This window comes from Lycium ferocissimum, chromosome 9 (assembly GCF_029784015.1).
Source record: "Lycium ferocissimum isolate CSIRO_LF1 chromosome 9, AGI_CSIRO_Lferr_CH_V1, whole genome shotgun sequence".
Lineage (NCBI taxonomy): Eukaryota > Viridiplantae > Streptophyta > Magnoliopsida > Solanales > Solanaceae > Lycium > Lycium ferocissimum.
The window spans coordinates 9,046,528-9,062,264 of record NC_081350.1 but is presented as its reverse complement, the minus strand read 5'-3'; the positions used below and the strand labels follow the sequence as shown (position 1 = coordinate 9,062,264).

The window sequence follows — 15,737 nt, the reverse complement described above, 5'->3', positions numbered from 1 at the left end:
CCGAACCAACCACCCTACCAAATTATATTCGACTGTATGGACCTTGTGGAACCGACGAATTCCCAAAAAGGTTTGTATACACAAAAGTCAACTTTTGGTCAACCATTTTTCACTTATTCAACTTAAGGCCTCTAAAATCCTCAATTTTCAACACGACTCTCTCGACTCTCTCTCAGGAACTGTATCACCCATCCCCGCAGGTCAAAGTTACTCTAACTGAGCTAGGAAAAGGGTCAAAAGGGATAAAAAAAGGTCAAAAAGCCTAAAACGACCAAACTAATCGTTACGCTTTAGAATCCCATAGAACAAAAATTACTTCATAGATGGAGCATCTACTTGAAATTCCTCTAAATATGAGAGAATCTAACAATTTTCCCTTCGTCTTGGGTTACTTGATAGTTCGATCATTTGCCACATTACTCGAAAACTAATTAAATGACAGACTTTAGCAAAATTGGGATTACAAAAATTAGAATGAACATGCATGACTACTCTAACCCGCCTATACTTATGTTCTGGATTCTCGTAGTTTTATATATATATATATATATATATATATAAAGAGAATTGCGGATTATAATAAACCTAATATTATTTCGGTTTAGTTTATTATACTATATCTTAGCTTATAGGTCCCCCAACAAAAAAATAAAAAAAAAACTACAAATGACTTGCCCTGCCACTTAGATCATCTAAACTCAATCTGAATGAGGTCATCTTTTCCTATCCAGCGACTACAAAACTTTTCTACTATTGTTTGCACATTAATTATTATTACTAGTACTAATTAATAAAAAGTCCAACCTCGTTTCTTTTAATCACAGATTTACCTAACACTGGTAGAGTCAAATCCAACCAAATCCTTGAATTAACACCTTTTAATGAAATACTTCAAGATTAGACACTTGTTTTCTATTATATGCAAACAATTAAGAGAAAAATTGACTCTCTTTAGGCGGATCTCTTTTTTCTTTGCATTTCTAACTTTGGTTTGACAGTTACTGATCTGGAAAATTTTAATTATAGAAAATATAGATTAATGTCAATACAGCTGAACAAGCAGCACCAATAAATAAATATCTAAGTTTCTCTCAAATGTAAGTTTAAACAAACCTAGGGTGCTTTTGATATGGAGGAATATTTTTCGGAAATGCTTTTCAATTTTTTCTATTTTGTTGGTCAAATTATTTTGGAAAACATCTTTTCTAGAAAAATAATGACTTAAAAATAAGGAAAATATTTTTTTTATTGGGAGTAAGAAAAATAAGTTCCACAAGTGATTCCAAACTCATTATCTCCTCTCCACCCCTGATGCCTCCAACCCTCACCCCCTTGACCACCCCACGTCTGCCACCCCCAACTCCCCACCTCCTCTCACTCCACCTTTATAGTGGTTTCCTAAATTACGTAAAAATATATTTAGAATAACATTTATTTATTTATTTATCAAATATCAAAAAATAAATAACTAACAACTTATATTTCAAGAAAATATTTTTGAGAAAAAAATATTTTCCAATTCGTGCTAAACACACCCCTGTTGTACAAAGTTTTTCCAATTATGTTTTGTTTTGAGACAGTGGAGAATGTATAAATTATATTTTACTTGAAAGAAAATGTGAAAGAAAGGTGACATTACCGTTAATAGACTTGTGACAAATCTTTTATATCATAGGGTGAAAGCACATAATCTAACTTATCCAAATGAAGAAAGGACATAGGACAAAGCCTCTCGAAGTGGAACTTTTGAGTGTATAATGGGCACAATCCACTATTAAGTTGTCCATCAAAATGGTCCACACGAGAAATGATTGAGGTATAAGAATAATAGGTTAAGTAATATACTCGTTTAGTGCAAACTTTAAAACTTCAAATTATCAAATGATATTTATAGATAAGCTCTTCTTGAGATACTAAATTTGTAATCTTGAAAATTAGACTGAATATTCTTATAATTGATAAATATAATTTGATAGCGTAAAAATTTTCGTACATACATTGATGGTGTGTATAACTTAAACTCTAAAAATAATAATGGAAAGATTTTGATTTGGGTTTCCTGTAAAAAAAATTAATGTAAGATTTTTTTCCCTCCTATCAAGTAAGTTCATATGGTCTATTTGGTAAGCAAATTTACCTCTACACCCGTTAGATTTTTTTTTTTTTCCTCCCATCAACGTAAGTTCATATGGTCTATTTAGTAAATAAATTTACCTCTACACCCGTACTGTTGATTGCAGCAAATTGTTGATTGCAGCAAATTGTCTAATAGTTCTACCGGAAAAAAAAAACTGTCTAATAGTTAATCCATGTGTCTAGTATGGATCTGAAATAGCGATTAGTTATTAGTTGGAACTTTCACCTTGTTGGTGAAGGGTTTGAATCCCCACGTTGTAATCTCCTTCCCCATTTCCCTTTCCCCTACCCTTATGTAATAAAAAAAAAGTAATATGTAAGAATGAAAAAGGCAACTCTAAATTGTTACTATTATAGTAGGGATTTAGTACCTCAGTTGGTTGACTATCTAAACTTTCACTTTATTGGTGAGAGTTCGAATCCACATTTTAATTCCTTCCCCCATTTTTCCTTCCCCTACCCCTATGTAATAAAAAAAAATGTATACTCAAGATGATCAAATACCATTATTACAAAAATAATTATGTTCACTAGAAAACGAAAAAACTACAAATGGTGGGGCATCGAATTGGAGAAGGAATAGTGAAAGAGCAAACGTATAACGGGTGGAGGAACTTTAATATGCTCTTTAGATAAGACATCTCTCCTTTTTTATTTAATTTTTTTCAATTTGTGGAATTATTTTTAAGTACTATTTAGCACTGTGTGTGTCCAGAAGAATCACACTGGTGTAAGTTAAAAAGAAAAAATAAAGAACTTTAAGAAAACTTTAGTACTTTTTATTAAATTTCTAAATACATATATTTTATTTAAAAAAGTTAAGAGTTGATGTTGAAATCTACATAAAAAAAGTGTCATACTAAAATAGGTGTTGAGCTAAAGAATAATACTGCTCAGTGCTCACAATTTAGCTCATCTTGTACATAAATATGTTTTATTTAAAAAGGTTAAGAGTTGATGTTGAAATCTACATTAAAAAAAGTGTCATACTAAAATAGGTGTCAAGCTAAAGAATAATACTGCTCAGTGCTCACAATTTAGCTCATCTTATACATAAAATAATGAACTTTTATTCCACGTAGCATCTAGACACTTTTTATTTTATTTTTGGGAAATGCTTAAATACTTAGGGTTGTTTGGTTTTTGGTTAGGAGCTAAGTTATTAATGTATTAAACCTTACCTAATATCATGTTTGATAACATTCTTGTGTTATGTATAAAATTCAACACATCTAATATAGTATTTGATTTGTAATTTAGAAATCCACACAACTTATATATATATAAGTTATAAGAGCATCTATATATTATTTTATGCAGGATATAATATAGAACAATTAATACATAAATAACTAAACTTGTAGATAGATTTTCTTACAATTAATCTCTGTATCATTAATACCAACTCTAACCAACAAACAAATGACACCTAAATTATACTCCCTCCATTCCAAAATAAGTGTCCTTTTAGGCTTTTTATTTTATTCCAAAATAAGCGACGCTTTAGGATTTCAAGAAGAAATTAATTTCATTCTTCCAAACTTACCCTTATTTATAATCAAGAATCATTAAATAACTTTTCTTTTTCTAAGCATTAATTAGGGGTAAGTTGGTAAAAATACTCCTAATTTTCTAAAAGTGAGTAATTTTTTAAGGGGTGTACATGAGCTAAAAGAGATACTTATTTTGAAATGGAGGGAGTATTAATTAATATTATAATAATTCATTTTCCTTCCAGAAAATAAATCTCGAACTATTTTTACCCCTGGTCCTTTTGTTGTTCTCCACAAGACCCTAAGTGAAAGATAGAAAAGTATATTAAATGAAAGAAATAATCATAAAAACACACCTTAATTATCACTTTTTTTACTTTTATGCGATGTATCGCTGTTTTGATTTCTATTTAAAGATCACCAACTATTTATCAAAAAATCTGTTATTAAGTCATTATGCTTCCTACCTAAACTATCACCAACTATTTATCAAAATATATATAGACTAATATCCAATGGTGTTGGAAATTCGTAAAAAGGTGATACTTCAAATGTGTTTTTAACTATTATCTCTTAATTTTTTTAGTTATCTATGTGGAGTGCCATTTGGCATCATTTATTACCAAAAAAATAAAAAAGAATGTACACTATGTACCATCATATCCTAGTTAAGATGTGTTTTGATAAATAGTTAGTTTAGGTAAGAAATACAATCACCTCATAATTCTGCGTAGAAAACTTATGAGGTGTTTTTTTTTATCATTATATCTAAATGAGATTATATAAATATTTTATTAAAAAAAAAAATAAGAAAGAAGAAGTAGATACTATATATTACTCTTCTGGGGTTGAGAATTTATAAATATTAAAAATAAATATCAATGATCACATTGAAACTGTTACATTGTATAAGCAACCCATATTTTTTTGTTGTTGGTATTTTCCATTGTTGATGCTTCTCCCTTCTCTTCACAGATACTATATTAGTATTACTCTTCTGGGGTTGAGAAGGAAAGTGAAGCTGAACAAAAAGATTCTTGAAAAAAAAAAAGATAAAGGAAAAAATAAGAAGAGGGAAAGATTTGGTAATAGTGGTTCTTGTACTATATCCATATCCCATTTATTATATTTTGTTGGTTACATAACATAATTGTTCGAAAAAGACTGTGAAAGAGTGATTGTTGCCCTCAGATCCAAGGTACTCAAAGTTTTATGTGACAACAAAAGGGTACCATCTTTTTCAGTGTTTCTTGTGATTCTTGACACTTTTTCTTTATAATTTCACATGACCCTTTTTTCCTTTTTTCTTCCCTTTCTTGTGTTTAAGGACCAATTTACAGGTTGATTCAGTTCTTGGTTTTTGAGTAACTGAGTAGATTTTGGGATAAAGAAGAAGAAGAAGAATTTAAAGAAAGTGGAGAAAATCTTACCTTTTTTGTATTTTTAGGTGAATTTTGTTCTAAAAAGGTTGTTGGTGTTTACTACTACTTTTTTTGCTTACCAGATCTGACTAAAAAATTGCTATTTTCAAGAATCAGAGGTTTAATGGGAGCAAGTTAAAGATAGGGCTGATGTTTGATCTTTCTAGGCATGGAAAATGGTGTTGTGAAGTTCATGAGAAGATTATTCTTGATAGAAAAGAAAAGTGATCTTTTAGTAGTTTGACAATGACAGGGTTAGAGGGTAACTTTTACTGCTGTCAAGATAGTGATTTTGATGGAGGAGATGTGTTTGGCGGTTGCTCTGCCATTTAGATTAGGTAACTTGATCTGTCACAACCAAAAAAGTATAGTAAGTCATAATATGGATGTCACTAGGCTAAAGTCAATGGATGACGCTACAAGTTCGACAGATTCTGGTAATGATGATTGCAAATGTGCTGATTCAGAGAAAGAAGTCAGTATTATTACTGTACCTGAAGAAAGTAGGCTACATATGATATCTGAAAATGAAAATGAGGATGATGAGATCTTATCATTGGATGGTGATCAAATTCTTGATAGTTCATGTTCCCTGTCAGTGGTAAGTGATTCCAGTAGTTTATGTGCTGATGATTTTATAAGTTTTGAGGTAGCGTCTGATATAGACGGTCAGAATTTGGTAGATGTCAAACTTATAGCTAATAAGGCTGGAGATCTGGTAGAAAAGCCTCTGGTCAAAGTTGATGAGCAGATTACGGATGGCTCCAGCTCAAAATCATCTGCTGAAGTTGTTGTTCAGCTACCCTCAGCAGTTAGCCGCAGTATTTTTGAAGTGGATTATATACCCCTTTGGGGATTTACATCTGTGTGTGGAAGGAGACCTGAAATGGAAGATGCGCTTGCAACTGTTCCTAGGTTCTTGAGAATTCCTTTACCAATGCTAGTTGGCGATCGTGTGCCTGATGGAATTACTAGGTGCTTAAGTCATTTGACAGCGCATTTCTTTGGAGTTTATGATGGCCATGGTGGCTCTCAGGTATCTCTCTCTTTTTGCTTACAAGGTCTCTTAGGTTTGCATGCCTCCTCGTACATATATATTTGATACAAACTTGGGATATTTATTTTCCAGGTGGCAAATTACTGCCGAGATCGAATGCACACTGTATTGGCTGAGGAGTTGGAAACCATTATGGCGAATCTCAATGATGAAAATATTAGGCAAAATATCCAGGACCAATGGAAAAAGGCATTTACCAACTGTTTTCTCAAGGTTGATGATGAGGTTGGAGGGGCGGGGGGAAATCATGAGGCTGTTGCCCCAGAAACTGTAGGGTCCACGTCCGTTGTCGCCATTGTTTGTTCATCGCACATATTAGTAGCAAACTGTGGTGATTCAAGGGCTGTTCTATGCCGTGGGAAAGAACCCATGGCATTGTCAGTGGATCACAAAGTAAGTGAAACAGTTGTTCTGATATGACTTTGATTACCTGTGATGTCACTGACTAATCCTTGTGTGCCAATATTCGTTTTATGTTTTCTTTATTAGCCAAACCGAGAAGATGAATATGCAAGGATTGAAGCAGCTGGAGGGAAGGTTATACAGTGGAATGGGCATCGTGTTTTCGGCGTTCTTGCAATGTCTAGGTCTATTGGTATGTTTCTCCGATCTACCCTGTTATCTTGGCATTTGCAAATCATGACTGATATATCCATGTGTACTCAACGTTATTGTTTTTATCAAAAATGTTATGATCTTTTGCATCTTGTATCTTCCCGTTCTGTCAGGTTCTGAGCTACTAGGTATTATTACAGGTTACCTCATAGAATAGTTTGCTTTTATATGTTAGCTAGCGGTCTTAGAATATATCCATTTTCATTTCGTGTTTAACCTGAGCATACCTAGATTTAATCATGATTTTGGCACTTCCAGATCATCCTCCCTAGTATAACTGATATCAATAATTCATGTCATGGTATTAGTTGGACACAGCAGTTATTGGTTATCCACATTGCTTGAATAAACAAACAAGATGATCGTCGTATCAAACTAAAGAATTGGACTTGATCATCAGTGGTAGGCTTTTAACTCATGTGATTATAGACCCGTAATATGGTAAAATAATCCATTCTATAGTGGCAGGGCCTTAGGTTCACATGCCCCGGGGTTGTTAGGATATGGTACCAGAGTCTGCACTTGATAGGATCTGAGGTGCTAAAGAAAATATGATTGTATCCAACCCTCATATAAAAGTGGACAAATGGCTTCACAATGTAGCCCCAAGCATATACTAATTCTGAAGTGCTCAGGCTTGTTACAATTTGCAAGAGAGAATTTGGATACTTATCCTGAACTTTGTTGTTTTAGCGAACTCAACAGTACATCGAGAAGCCCATAGTGTGCTTAGCTACTCAGTGCAGACCTTCTCGTTTCTTGATCTTGACGGCGTCTTGAAGAGATTCCTGGAACTGGGTGTAGGCATGCTGGCATCTGTCTAAGTATTTACTAACCTTGGAAAGGAAACTTTGTTTGGGAACCTAAAAAAAGGAGAGTACAGAATAGGCGTATTGCCTCATTCAAGATACATAAAAACAAGTTAGTGTCATGGCTGCTAAGATAAGCCCACATATGCTAATCTTCTTCCATAGAGAACTGCTGTAGTGTAGCGCTTTTCTCTTTCCTCCACTAAGAGAATAGTGTGTGCCATTCTTTCTTTCTAGATGCCAAAATGAAGATGCAAATTCTTATAGCTCCTTCCCCTTTTACGTATGCTTTTCCAGTCTTTCATTCACACACATGGATGGATGATTTGTGAATAAGTTGATTTGTATGGAACACGTCAGATCGTACTTTGAATTTCAATTGTTCATTATGGTAACAACTTGTGAACAATTTGTACATTATTAAGTAATGTAATTTCTGAAAGTCAAAAGGATTACTGAAGTTACATTTTAGAATGTGTCTAGATTCATAGAAGATAAGTAGGGAGAATATTATGGAACATTTCATATATTCTAGGATGCTATAAAATATTCTGTGAATTGTCTACCTAAGCGAAATTTTTCTTGTCGTAATTTTACTTGTATTGTCAACTTTCGATGACCATGCCAATGGTGCGATGTGTCCTTTCTCATGAGTTTTGTATTTTCTAGATGTTAGTTCTGGTACTATTCGTCTTTTCTGGTCACTTTCCGGGCCATTGTTTAGGAAGTATGTATCACGTCGATTGAAATATGAACATAATTGTTCAATGACATGTCACTCTCCAGTTTGTGCCACATCACCATCCAGTAACATTTTCCTTCAGTGGCACATCTCTTTTTCTAGCAACACTTCTCTGTCAGTGAATGTTGGTGTCTCTCGAATCAACACCGTGTTATTGTGCAACAACACGTGTTTAGTTAGTCTCTTATCAGCTTCACGTCATTGTCCAGCGTCTCATTACTTTCCAGTTTCGATTTACAAATTCTAGTTGTTTTACCACCTTCAATATGAGGGGCTTATTGAATGTCAAATTGATTAATGGAATTATATTTTAGAATGTATATTCACAATATATCTACATTCATTGGATAGTAAGTGATTTTTGGAGTGTGTCCTATAATATTTTATAGAATATCGTGAAATATTCTGTATTTAATTCTACGTTAACTCCTAGTTACTTACCGAATTGTAAGTGGAAAAAGACAGGAGCCACTCTTCTACATATTACCAAAATAACTTCATCAGAAAAACATTAATCACCAAAATAATTAAGAAGTTTCCTTTCTTCTCTACACAATTTTTGCATTAATCAGCAACTATTCAATGTTAAAGATCAGAAGAAGTTCATAGAATATAGGAGGTAGGAGGTCTAACATATGACGAGGAATAAATACTGCTTTTACTAGACATTTAAACCAAGCTTTCCTTTTATATTGTCTCCATGAACAAAGTAAGAACTTTTGTGCCCTTCCATCAGCGACGTCTTTGGCCTTGTGGCTAGTGCTGGCAAATGGCGGGCCGGATGGCCGAGTTGAAAACAGGTTAGACAAAAACGGATAACACATCCGATCTGCACATATTTATTATGGATAAAAAATGGGTAGAGTAACGGATAATACGGATACCCATCTATAATTCCCTTATCTGTGTAGTATGGTAAAACAGAGACGAATCAGCAAGCATTGAATAGTAAACTTTTTTTGGTAAAACAGCACAAACAAATAAGATTTCATAGATTGATTCTTTTCTGCAAACTCAATTTTTGGTTTTTAATTTTTCAACCAAATGCTACCAAAAAGGAACAACATGAACTAATTACTCATTTCGTTTAATTAAAGCAATGATATGATGTAGCATTTTAATAATTTGAAACAGATCTTTAAATTTAGGTTCTTCCTAATTATTAATCCCAGACGGCATATGGACTGAGATACTTTATTATATCCAAATTCTAATTAGTCTTCTTTTACTATGATCAAACAAACGTTGACTAATTGGGGTTACGAATTTAATAAAATAAAAAATTTGTAATCAAATATGAATCTTTATAAATTCTTAGAAGATATTCGGCTTTGTGCTTGATCAGCCTAAATTTTACTTGGACATTTTCATCTTTCTTTGCGGATTAATGTCTTCCTGAAAAAACATTAGAAAGGAAATAAAGATTGCTAGTCAGCAATCATTTAATATCAGAAATACTTCAACAATTTTATCATGAGAACATTCCAATTTGAAAACAAAGTACCATAACGGAATGTCGGATAATATGGAAATCTAGTGACAATGGGTTTTGTGTTTTGGGATGGGGGTGGGGGGAGGGGATTGGGTGTTAAGGCTTTCAAGAACAGCTTTGATAGCTTGAAACCCATTTTTTATTATCCGTTGTTTATCCATTTTTACTGCCGGTTATATGGGTTGATCCATATTTGACCCGATTTAAATGAACCAATTATCCAATTATCGATTTTGACCTGCTGGTTTAGTAGATACTTTAATATTTTATCCATTTAGCCAGCACTAATTGTGGCCACAAAGGCACACAATTCGATTAATGATCTGCAGTTCAACTGTCGAACTATTGACCTTCAACCTAAGTTGCATGGACCTATGTTGCTCGAACTCTTCAGAAGTATCATCATGTGTGTCGGATCCTCCAAAAGCTATGCATTTTTGGACAATCTGCACCCCGACGTGGGTGTGGGATGGTCAAACGATTTTTGGATACTTTGACCAAAATCATGATTTATGAAATCAAAACAAAAGCTAGGGTGACCCTCAAGGGTGGCTCAGTTGGTTGAGCATGGGACTTCCGTAATGGAGGTCTCAGGTTCGAAACCCCTGCCTACGACAATAGGGGATTTGCCTTCTGGATCGAGCTCGTCGCATGGGGCTTCCCTAGTGCGGGTTATCTCTCCTGTGTGGTTTGCGAGCTATTGCACAGGAGCGGGGGTTTACCCTGTGTGCGCCCGAAGGGTAGCGGCTGTGGATTCGCTTGTCATAATTAAAAAAAGTTAAGGTGAAGTCATAATTTAGGCATATAATATTTTTTATCGTTAAATGATATTTATATTAAAAAGTCAGCAACCAGAAGGATATTTACAGGTCAACATCACTGCTGAATGTGCAATGAACTCAAGAAGTCTGTCATGGCCTATATATTATTTGCAATAGCCGTGTTACGCCCCAAAAACAGTAAAGAGATGCATCTATACTTGATAATAATTACAGAGTCGAATTTGCTCTCAAAAATTCATGCATTCCTTTCCTTCCAAATAGTCCACCATAATTTAGGCATATTTTTATAACTCTATTTTAAGATATTTGAATTATTTTTAGCCGAATCTTGCCACACGTATCCATACCCAAGATCCCTACTCCCGAATCTTAAAATTTAGATGATGAAGGATCCGACCTCTAGATCCACACCTGTATCGGACACCTGCATCTGAGTCCGAACAACTTAGCCTTCAACTTGCTGAAGATTATAAGTAAAAATACTAAACAAAACAAAACAAAAGATGCATGGAAATATTTGGCACCTCCTTTGTTTTCTGATCATCACTTGTCTAACCCTGGTTAGTGCAACTGCTGGACTATGACCTTCAACTTGCTAACAGTTATAAATAAAAAATAAAACAAAAGATGCATGGTTATCTTCAGCTTCTCCTTTGTTTTCTGATCATCACTTGTTTGATCCTGCTTAATGCCTTAAAATTTTGGTAAAAACAATACAAAAAAAGCCTTGGGAACCTTCTGTATCCTGGTTCTGGGGAGGTGCTCCTTTGATTGTGATGATTTGTACCTTTTCATTTCATATTGCTGAGAGATTGCTTTGTGATGAGAAAGGAGCTCATTTTGTCACGTCTGTCATGCAATTCTTTCTATACCTGTGACTAATGTGCCCTTGCCATTTGATATGAACTTGAAATGTTAGAATGTTCTTTTTCTCATTCTATCTTACAGTATATAAATGACCAAAAAATTGTAAATCTGTACTGAAGGCTAGCTTTGCTTCTATATATGTGCATTGACACTTGTCGCTGAAGGCTGAAAATGCAGGTTTGTAAATTAAAGGAGATATTCTAGTGCCTATAGGATGAAGTTGGTGTGGATCATATATTCATGTTTCTAATGTCATCTTGAAAGATATGGTTAAAGTGACGTTAAGTAATTTAAGTTGCTGTAGACGAGTTCATTATTCCCAGTGGCTTATGCCCAACTTTTGTCATCCAGTTGTGTAGGCATGTTTATGCTGGTGACTTAACATCTGCGTCTTGATCTAAGCTGTTTGAAAACTGTGAAAGGATTACTCAATGAGCTTGCCAGAATAGAATGATGTGTTTCCAATCTACCACTCTGCTTTTTCCATTCTTTTTCCCTATTTGACATGACTTATGAGAACTACCATACAGTGAATAACTTAGTATTAACAAGGTGTATCTATCTTGTTAGCGATGGTGTTGCCCGGGCATTTACCACGTGATTGGATTTTGTTTGGGGCTACAATTTGACGTATTAGGTGTCCATTTGCATGAACCTTTTGTTCCAATCGTGCCAATACCTCTCCTTATTTCCTTTACATTTTACTTGGTTCTTGGTTGCAGGAGATAGATACTTGAAGCCGTGGATAATTCCTGATCCAGAAGTAATGTTCATACCACGAACCAAGGAGGACGAATGCCTTATCCTTGCAAGTGATGGTTTATGGGATGTTATGACAAATGAAGAGGTGTGTGATTTGGCTCGCAAGCGCATACTCCTCTGGCATAAAAAGAACGGTGGAACGCTTCCCTTGGAAAGGGGCCAAGGAATTGATCCAGCAGCACAGGCAGCAGCAGAATGCCTGTCAAATCGAGCTATTCAAAAGGGCAGCAAGGACAACATAACAGTGATTGTTGTGGACTTGAAAGCCCAAAGAAAATTTAAGACCAAAACCTGACATAACTGATCTCTCAATCAGCCGTTTCCATTTATAGGTTCACAGTATTGACTTCATATGATTCAATATAGCCAGCCCTTTAATTTTTACCGGGGACTCTGGGACTAAGGTTTTCATTAGAGTAGCTTAGTGTATGTATTGTAGTACTTGTTCCATCCGCTGTATGTAGTTTTCTTCCTTTAGCTGTTTGAAGTAGGAACATACATTATTCCTCCGAGTTAATTGCTCTGTGAGGTTATTTGCCTCAGTATTACTTGACATTGTTGGAAACAGTAATGAGCGAATAGAGAGACCTCTTCTTAAATGTATTCAACTATGCATCTTCTTATACTTTGTATGTGGGTTTCAGAGTATAGACAGGATAAGTTGACTCAATTGAAGAACTATGGTATTCAATCCAATCCATCTCCTCTATATGATAAAGGAATAAGCTAGATAAGAGTCCCGTTCATCATTCAGTCATCAAACTGGATTTAATTTGTAGGTCAAGGCGTATCAAAGATTTTGACTTTGATGGATTCAACTTTCAAAATTTTTACTACTGAACTCATTCCACATCGAAAGGTATCTTTTGATATGTTAGTAAAGTTTCATGTATATCTATGCTCCGTTAAAAAATGATGGGCTTACTTAAACCCATAAAATGTATGTTCCAAACGCCTCTGGTTGTGGCTGAAAAAGAATTCGAATTGCCCTTCTTTAAAGCAAGTTTTAAATTTTGCCCCTCATATTTTTGAAATCTTTAAATTTTAGCTTCTTGGCTTAAAACTCATGAGTTCCGTGTTCGAACCCTCACTCACCAAAAATTTAAAAAAATTAAAAGACAGTAGCTTTTTTAAAATTTCGCTTACGCCCCCACCGCATACACTTGTTAAGGAATTACCAAAGTTTATCCTGACCCGCATACTTATGCCTTATGGCAACTTAAGAGGTGACGCCGTCCCGACATAACTTTGGTAATTCCTTCGACAAGTTTATGCGGGATCCCAAGATACTTATTGGCAAACTTTTAATGTTTAGTTAAGCCTTAACTGTTCCTTTCCCACATGCCTTTACGTACAGATTTAGTTAAAACATAACTAAAAGTATGCCCATAAGCGCATAACTTTTCCTTAAGATATAGACTTTGTCTTATGGCCACAAATTCTTAGTTATGCCTTAAGAAAAAGTTCCTGCCTATAAGATGCAAGATACGCACATACCAACAAGATACTAATCAAAAAATCCAGTCACTTATAAGGCATAATCTAGAAAGACTTTTAGTTAAGGCTTAACTAAAAGTTTGTCCATTAAAAGTTTGTCTATAAGTTAAGAAGACCCGGATAAATCATAAGGACCAAAGTTATGCTGCACTCCGCATACTTATGCCAAGTCTGCCCATAGGCATGAGTATGCCGCGTCCGTATAACTTTGGTAATTCCTTAACAAGTATATGCCCGGTCCGGCATACACGCCACCCAAACCTTGCCTTGCAATTTTTTTTTTTAATTTATGCTTGAGCGGCGGTTCGAACCCAGAACCTCATGATTTCTGCGTGAACGCTCAAGGTTGCAACGCGAAGGGCAAAAATTAAAGACCAGCAATATGAGGGGCATAATCTAAAGACCACAAATATGAAGGGCAAAATTTAAGGACCACCCCAAAAGAAGGGCAATCCGCGCAAAAAAATGGAATTCAATAACGGGCTAATCCCATTTTAGGATCAACAGTTCTTGCTCAATATTGTTTCTTTATTAGTGAGGGATGATGGTTGTGGAGGAGTTTTCATGATGGTCCATGACTCTCAGTGTGGCCTAAATGAATTTCCACAGTTGCCTGAGGGAACATTTGAGTCTCTGGTGCAAACTAGGTGAAGCACTTCATCAGATCATTCAGTTGGATCTGCCTTACATTACACTTCCTGTGACCACCAACTAATTACTATTGCATCCAAATAATTTTTTATATAAAGGTAGATACATCATAACATTCAACGGCTGTCAAATTAAAATACTATTAAGTAAAATACATTATATATCAAGAAACAAGATGTACGATTTGAAATTCTCAAGCCACAAAAGGGAGATTGGAAGGACAAGCGACTTAGCCACTAGAACTCCCCAAATATACTAATCAATCCAGATTAATTACTATTGCATCTAAAGGGTGATTGTCAAGTATGAAGGTAGTCAATCTTGTGTTCCCAACAGAAATGTTAACATCTATTTCATTAAAGAGATATCTCATATTACACCTGGTTCATCTGGAGCACAGCAAGAAAAACAGTTCAAAATCAAACATCATGATTTATAAGTATGCAAACCTATTGCCTCTAGTTTGATCAAAGAGGGGATCATCAGAGTACTCCCTCCTTTTTCATTATTTTCTGAGACAACCATTTTAAAAAGTATAACTTATTAATGAGCAACTAGAAACTCTCTAAAAGGGCGGGTACTAGGTTCAACAAGAGCTTCAGTATTTCCGGTATGCAAGCTCTGTCACAGCCTCGGAAAGATTTTTCTCGTTTTGAATGCTCTGCACCCAGTTTGCATTAATGTGAACCTTCTCGATGCTTTGCTTCAACGTCCTTGCAATGTACGGCTTGGTACGGCTAGCAAAAAACTCTTCAACCTCTTTTGCCTTCTCATAGGACGAGAACTGAAGAAAAGAAAGATTGAGCCAAAAGATCAAAGACAATATGTAATGGAGTAATCCGTTAATCTGCTTCCATTCTTGTGATCTCATTACAAGGCAGAAGTAACAGATACAGCTTTTAAAAAAAGTTGTCCTAGAATAGTAAGCAACTACATGCAAATGCTTAAGAAAGATGGCAAGGGAGCAGAAACAAACCGGTGACACTGTTGCACTGATGAAGCGGGTCAATAGGAATCCAGAGCCGTAAGTCTTGTGAATATGATCCCATTTATCCTGTATTCAAACAATTTGAAGTCTTAGTGTTGCGAATGCTTATTCTCAAGCAGAGGGGCTTGAAGTTCTCCCAATACCAGAGAGACACTTCACAAGAGCTTTTTGCGGGGAAACTTGCAAGTACAGTTGAACTCTACCCGTGTGAGGCCTCGTAGCCAGGGAGAACCACCTATGGCCAGAAGAAAGAAAATACCTAGCGCCCCGGTCCCCTCACTGAGCAGTGTTTTCTCATGGAGGACATGCACTTTGTTGGCACTCAAAAAAGAGGTTATTCAATCAAGAATGTATGTCTCATTGCATCTTCCTGAGCAATCTATCAGTTATGAAATACAGCATTTTGTGCTAGTTATTTCATATGA

General features: G+C 35.1%; 1 protein-coding gene and 2 long non-coding RNA genes across 8 annotated transcripts; 2 read left to right on the top strand and 1 right to left on the bottom strand.

Moving 5' to 3' along the window:
• Positions 1-4,484: 4,484 nt before the first annotated feature.
• Positions 4,485-12,799, top strand: LOC132029597 (probable protein phosphatase 2C 6). Of its 6 annotated transcripts, none has more exons than XM_059418873.1 (5): positions 4,485-6,086; positions 6,180-6,500; positions 6,597-6,702; positions 11,945-12,051; positions 12,137-12,250. In XM_059418873.1, exons 1-4 carry the CDS (start codon positions 5,346-5,348, stop codon positions 12,013-12,015), a joined length of 1,239 nt encoding a protein of 412 aa, XP_059274856.1. In that variant the 5' UTR covers positions 4,485-5,345; the 3' UTR covers positions 12,016-12,051; positions 12,137-12,250. The 6 variants fall into 6 exon arrangements, with proteins under 6 accessions (XP_059274856.1, XP_059274853.1, XP_059274851.1 ...); XM_059418870.1 differs by lacking the exon at positions 11,945-12,051 and having other exon boundaries at positions 4,486-4,827; positions 5,134-6,086; positions 12,137-12,799; XM_059418868.1 differs by lacking the exon at positions 11,945-12,051 and having other exon boundaries at positions 4,486-4,827; positions 4,957-6,086; positions 12,137-12,799.
• On the top strand, positions 6,709-11,173 carry LOC132029601 (uncharacterized). The gene is made up of 2 exons (XR_009407876.1): positions 6,709-9,840; positions 9,876-11,173. It is a non-coding gene; the product is annotated as an uncharacterized LOC132029601 (long non-coding RNA).
• A 1,846-nt stretch (positions 12,800-14,645) lies between the features above and the next one.
• LOC132029600 (uncharacterized) lies at positions 14,646-15,731 on the bottom strand. The gene is made up of 2 exons (XR_009407875.1): positions 15,301-15,731; positions 14,646-15,108 (listed from the first exon to the last, which is right to left on the bottom strand). It is a non-coding gene; the product is annotated as an uncharacterized LOC132029600 (long non-coding RNA).
• Positions 15,732-15,737: the final 6 nt, after the last annotated feature.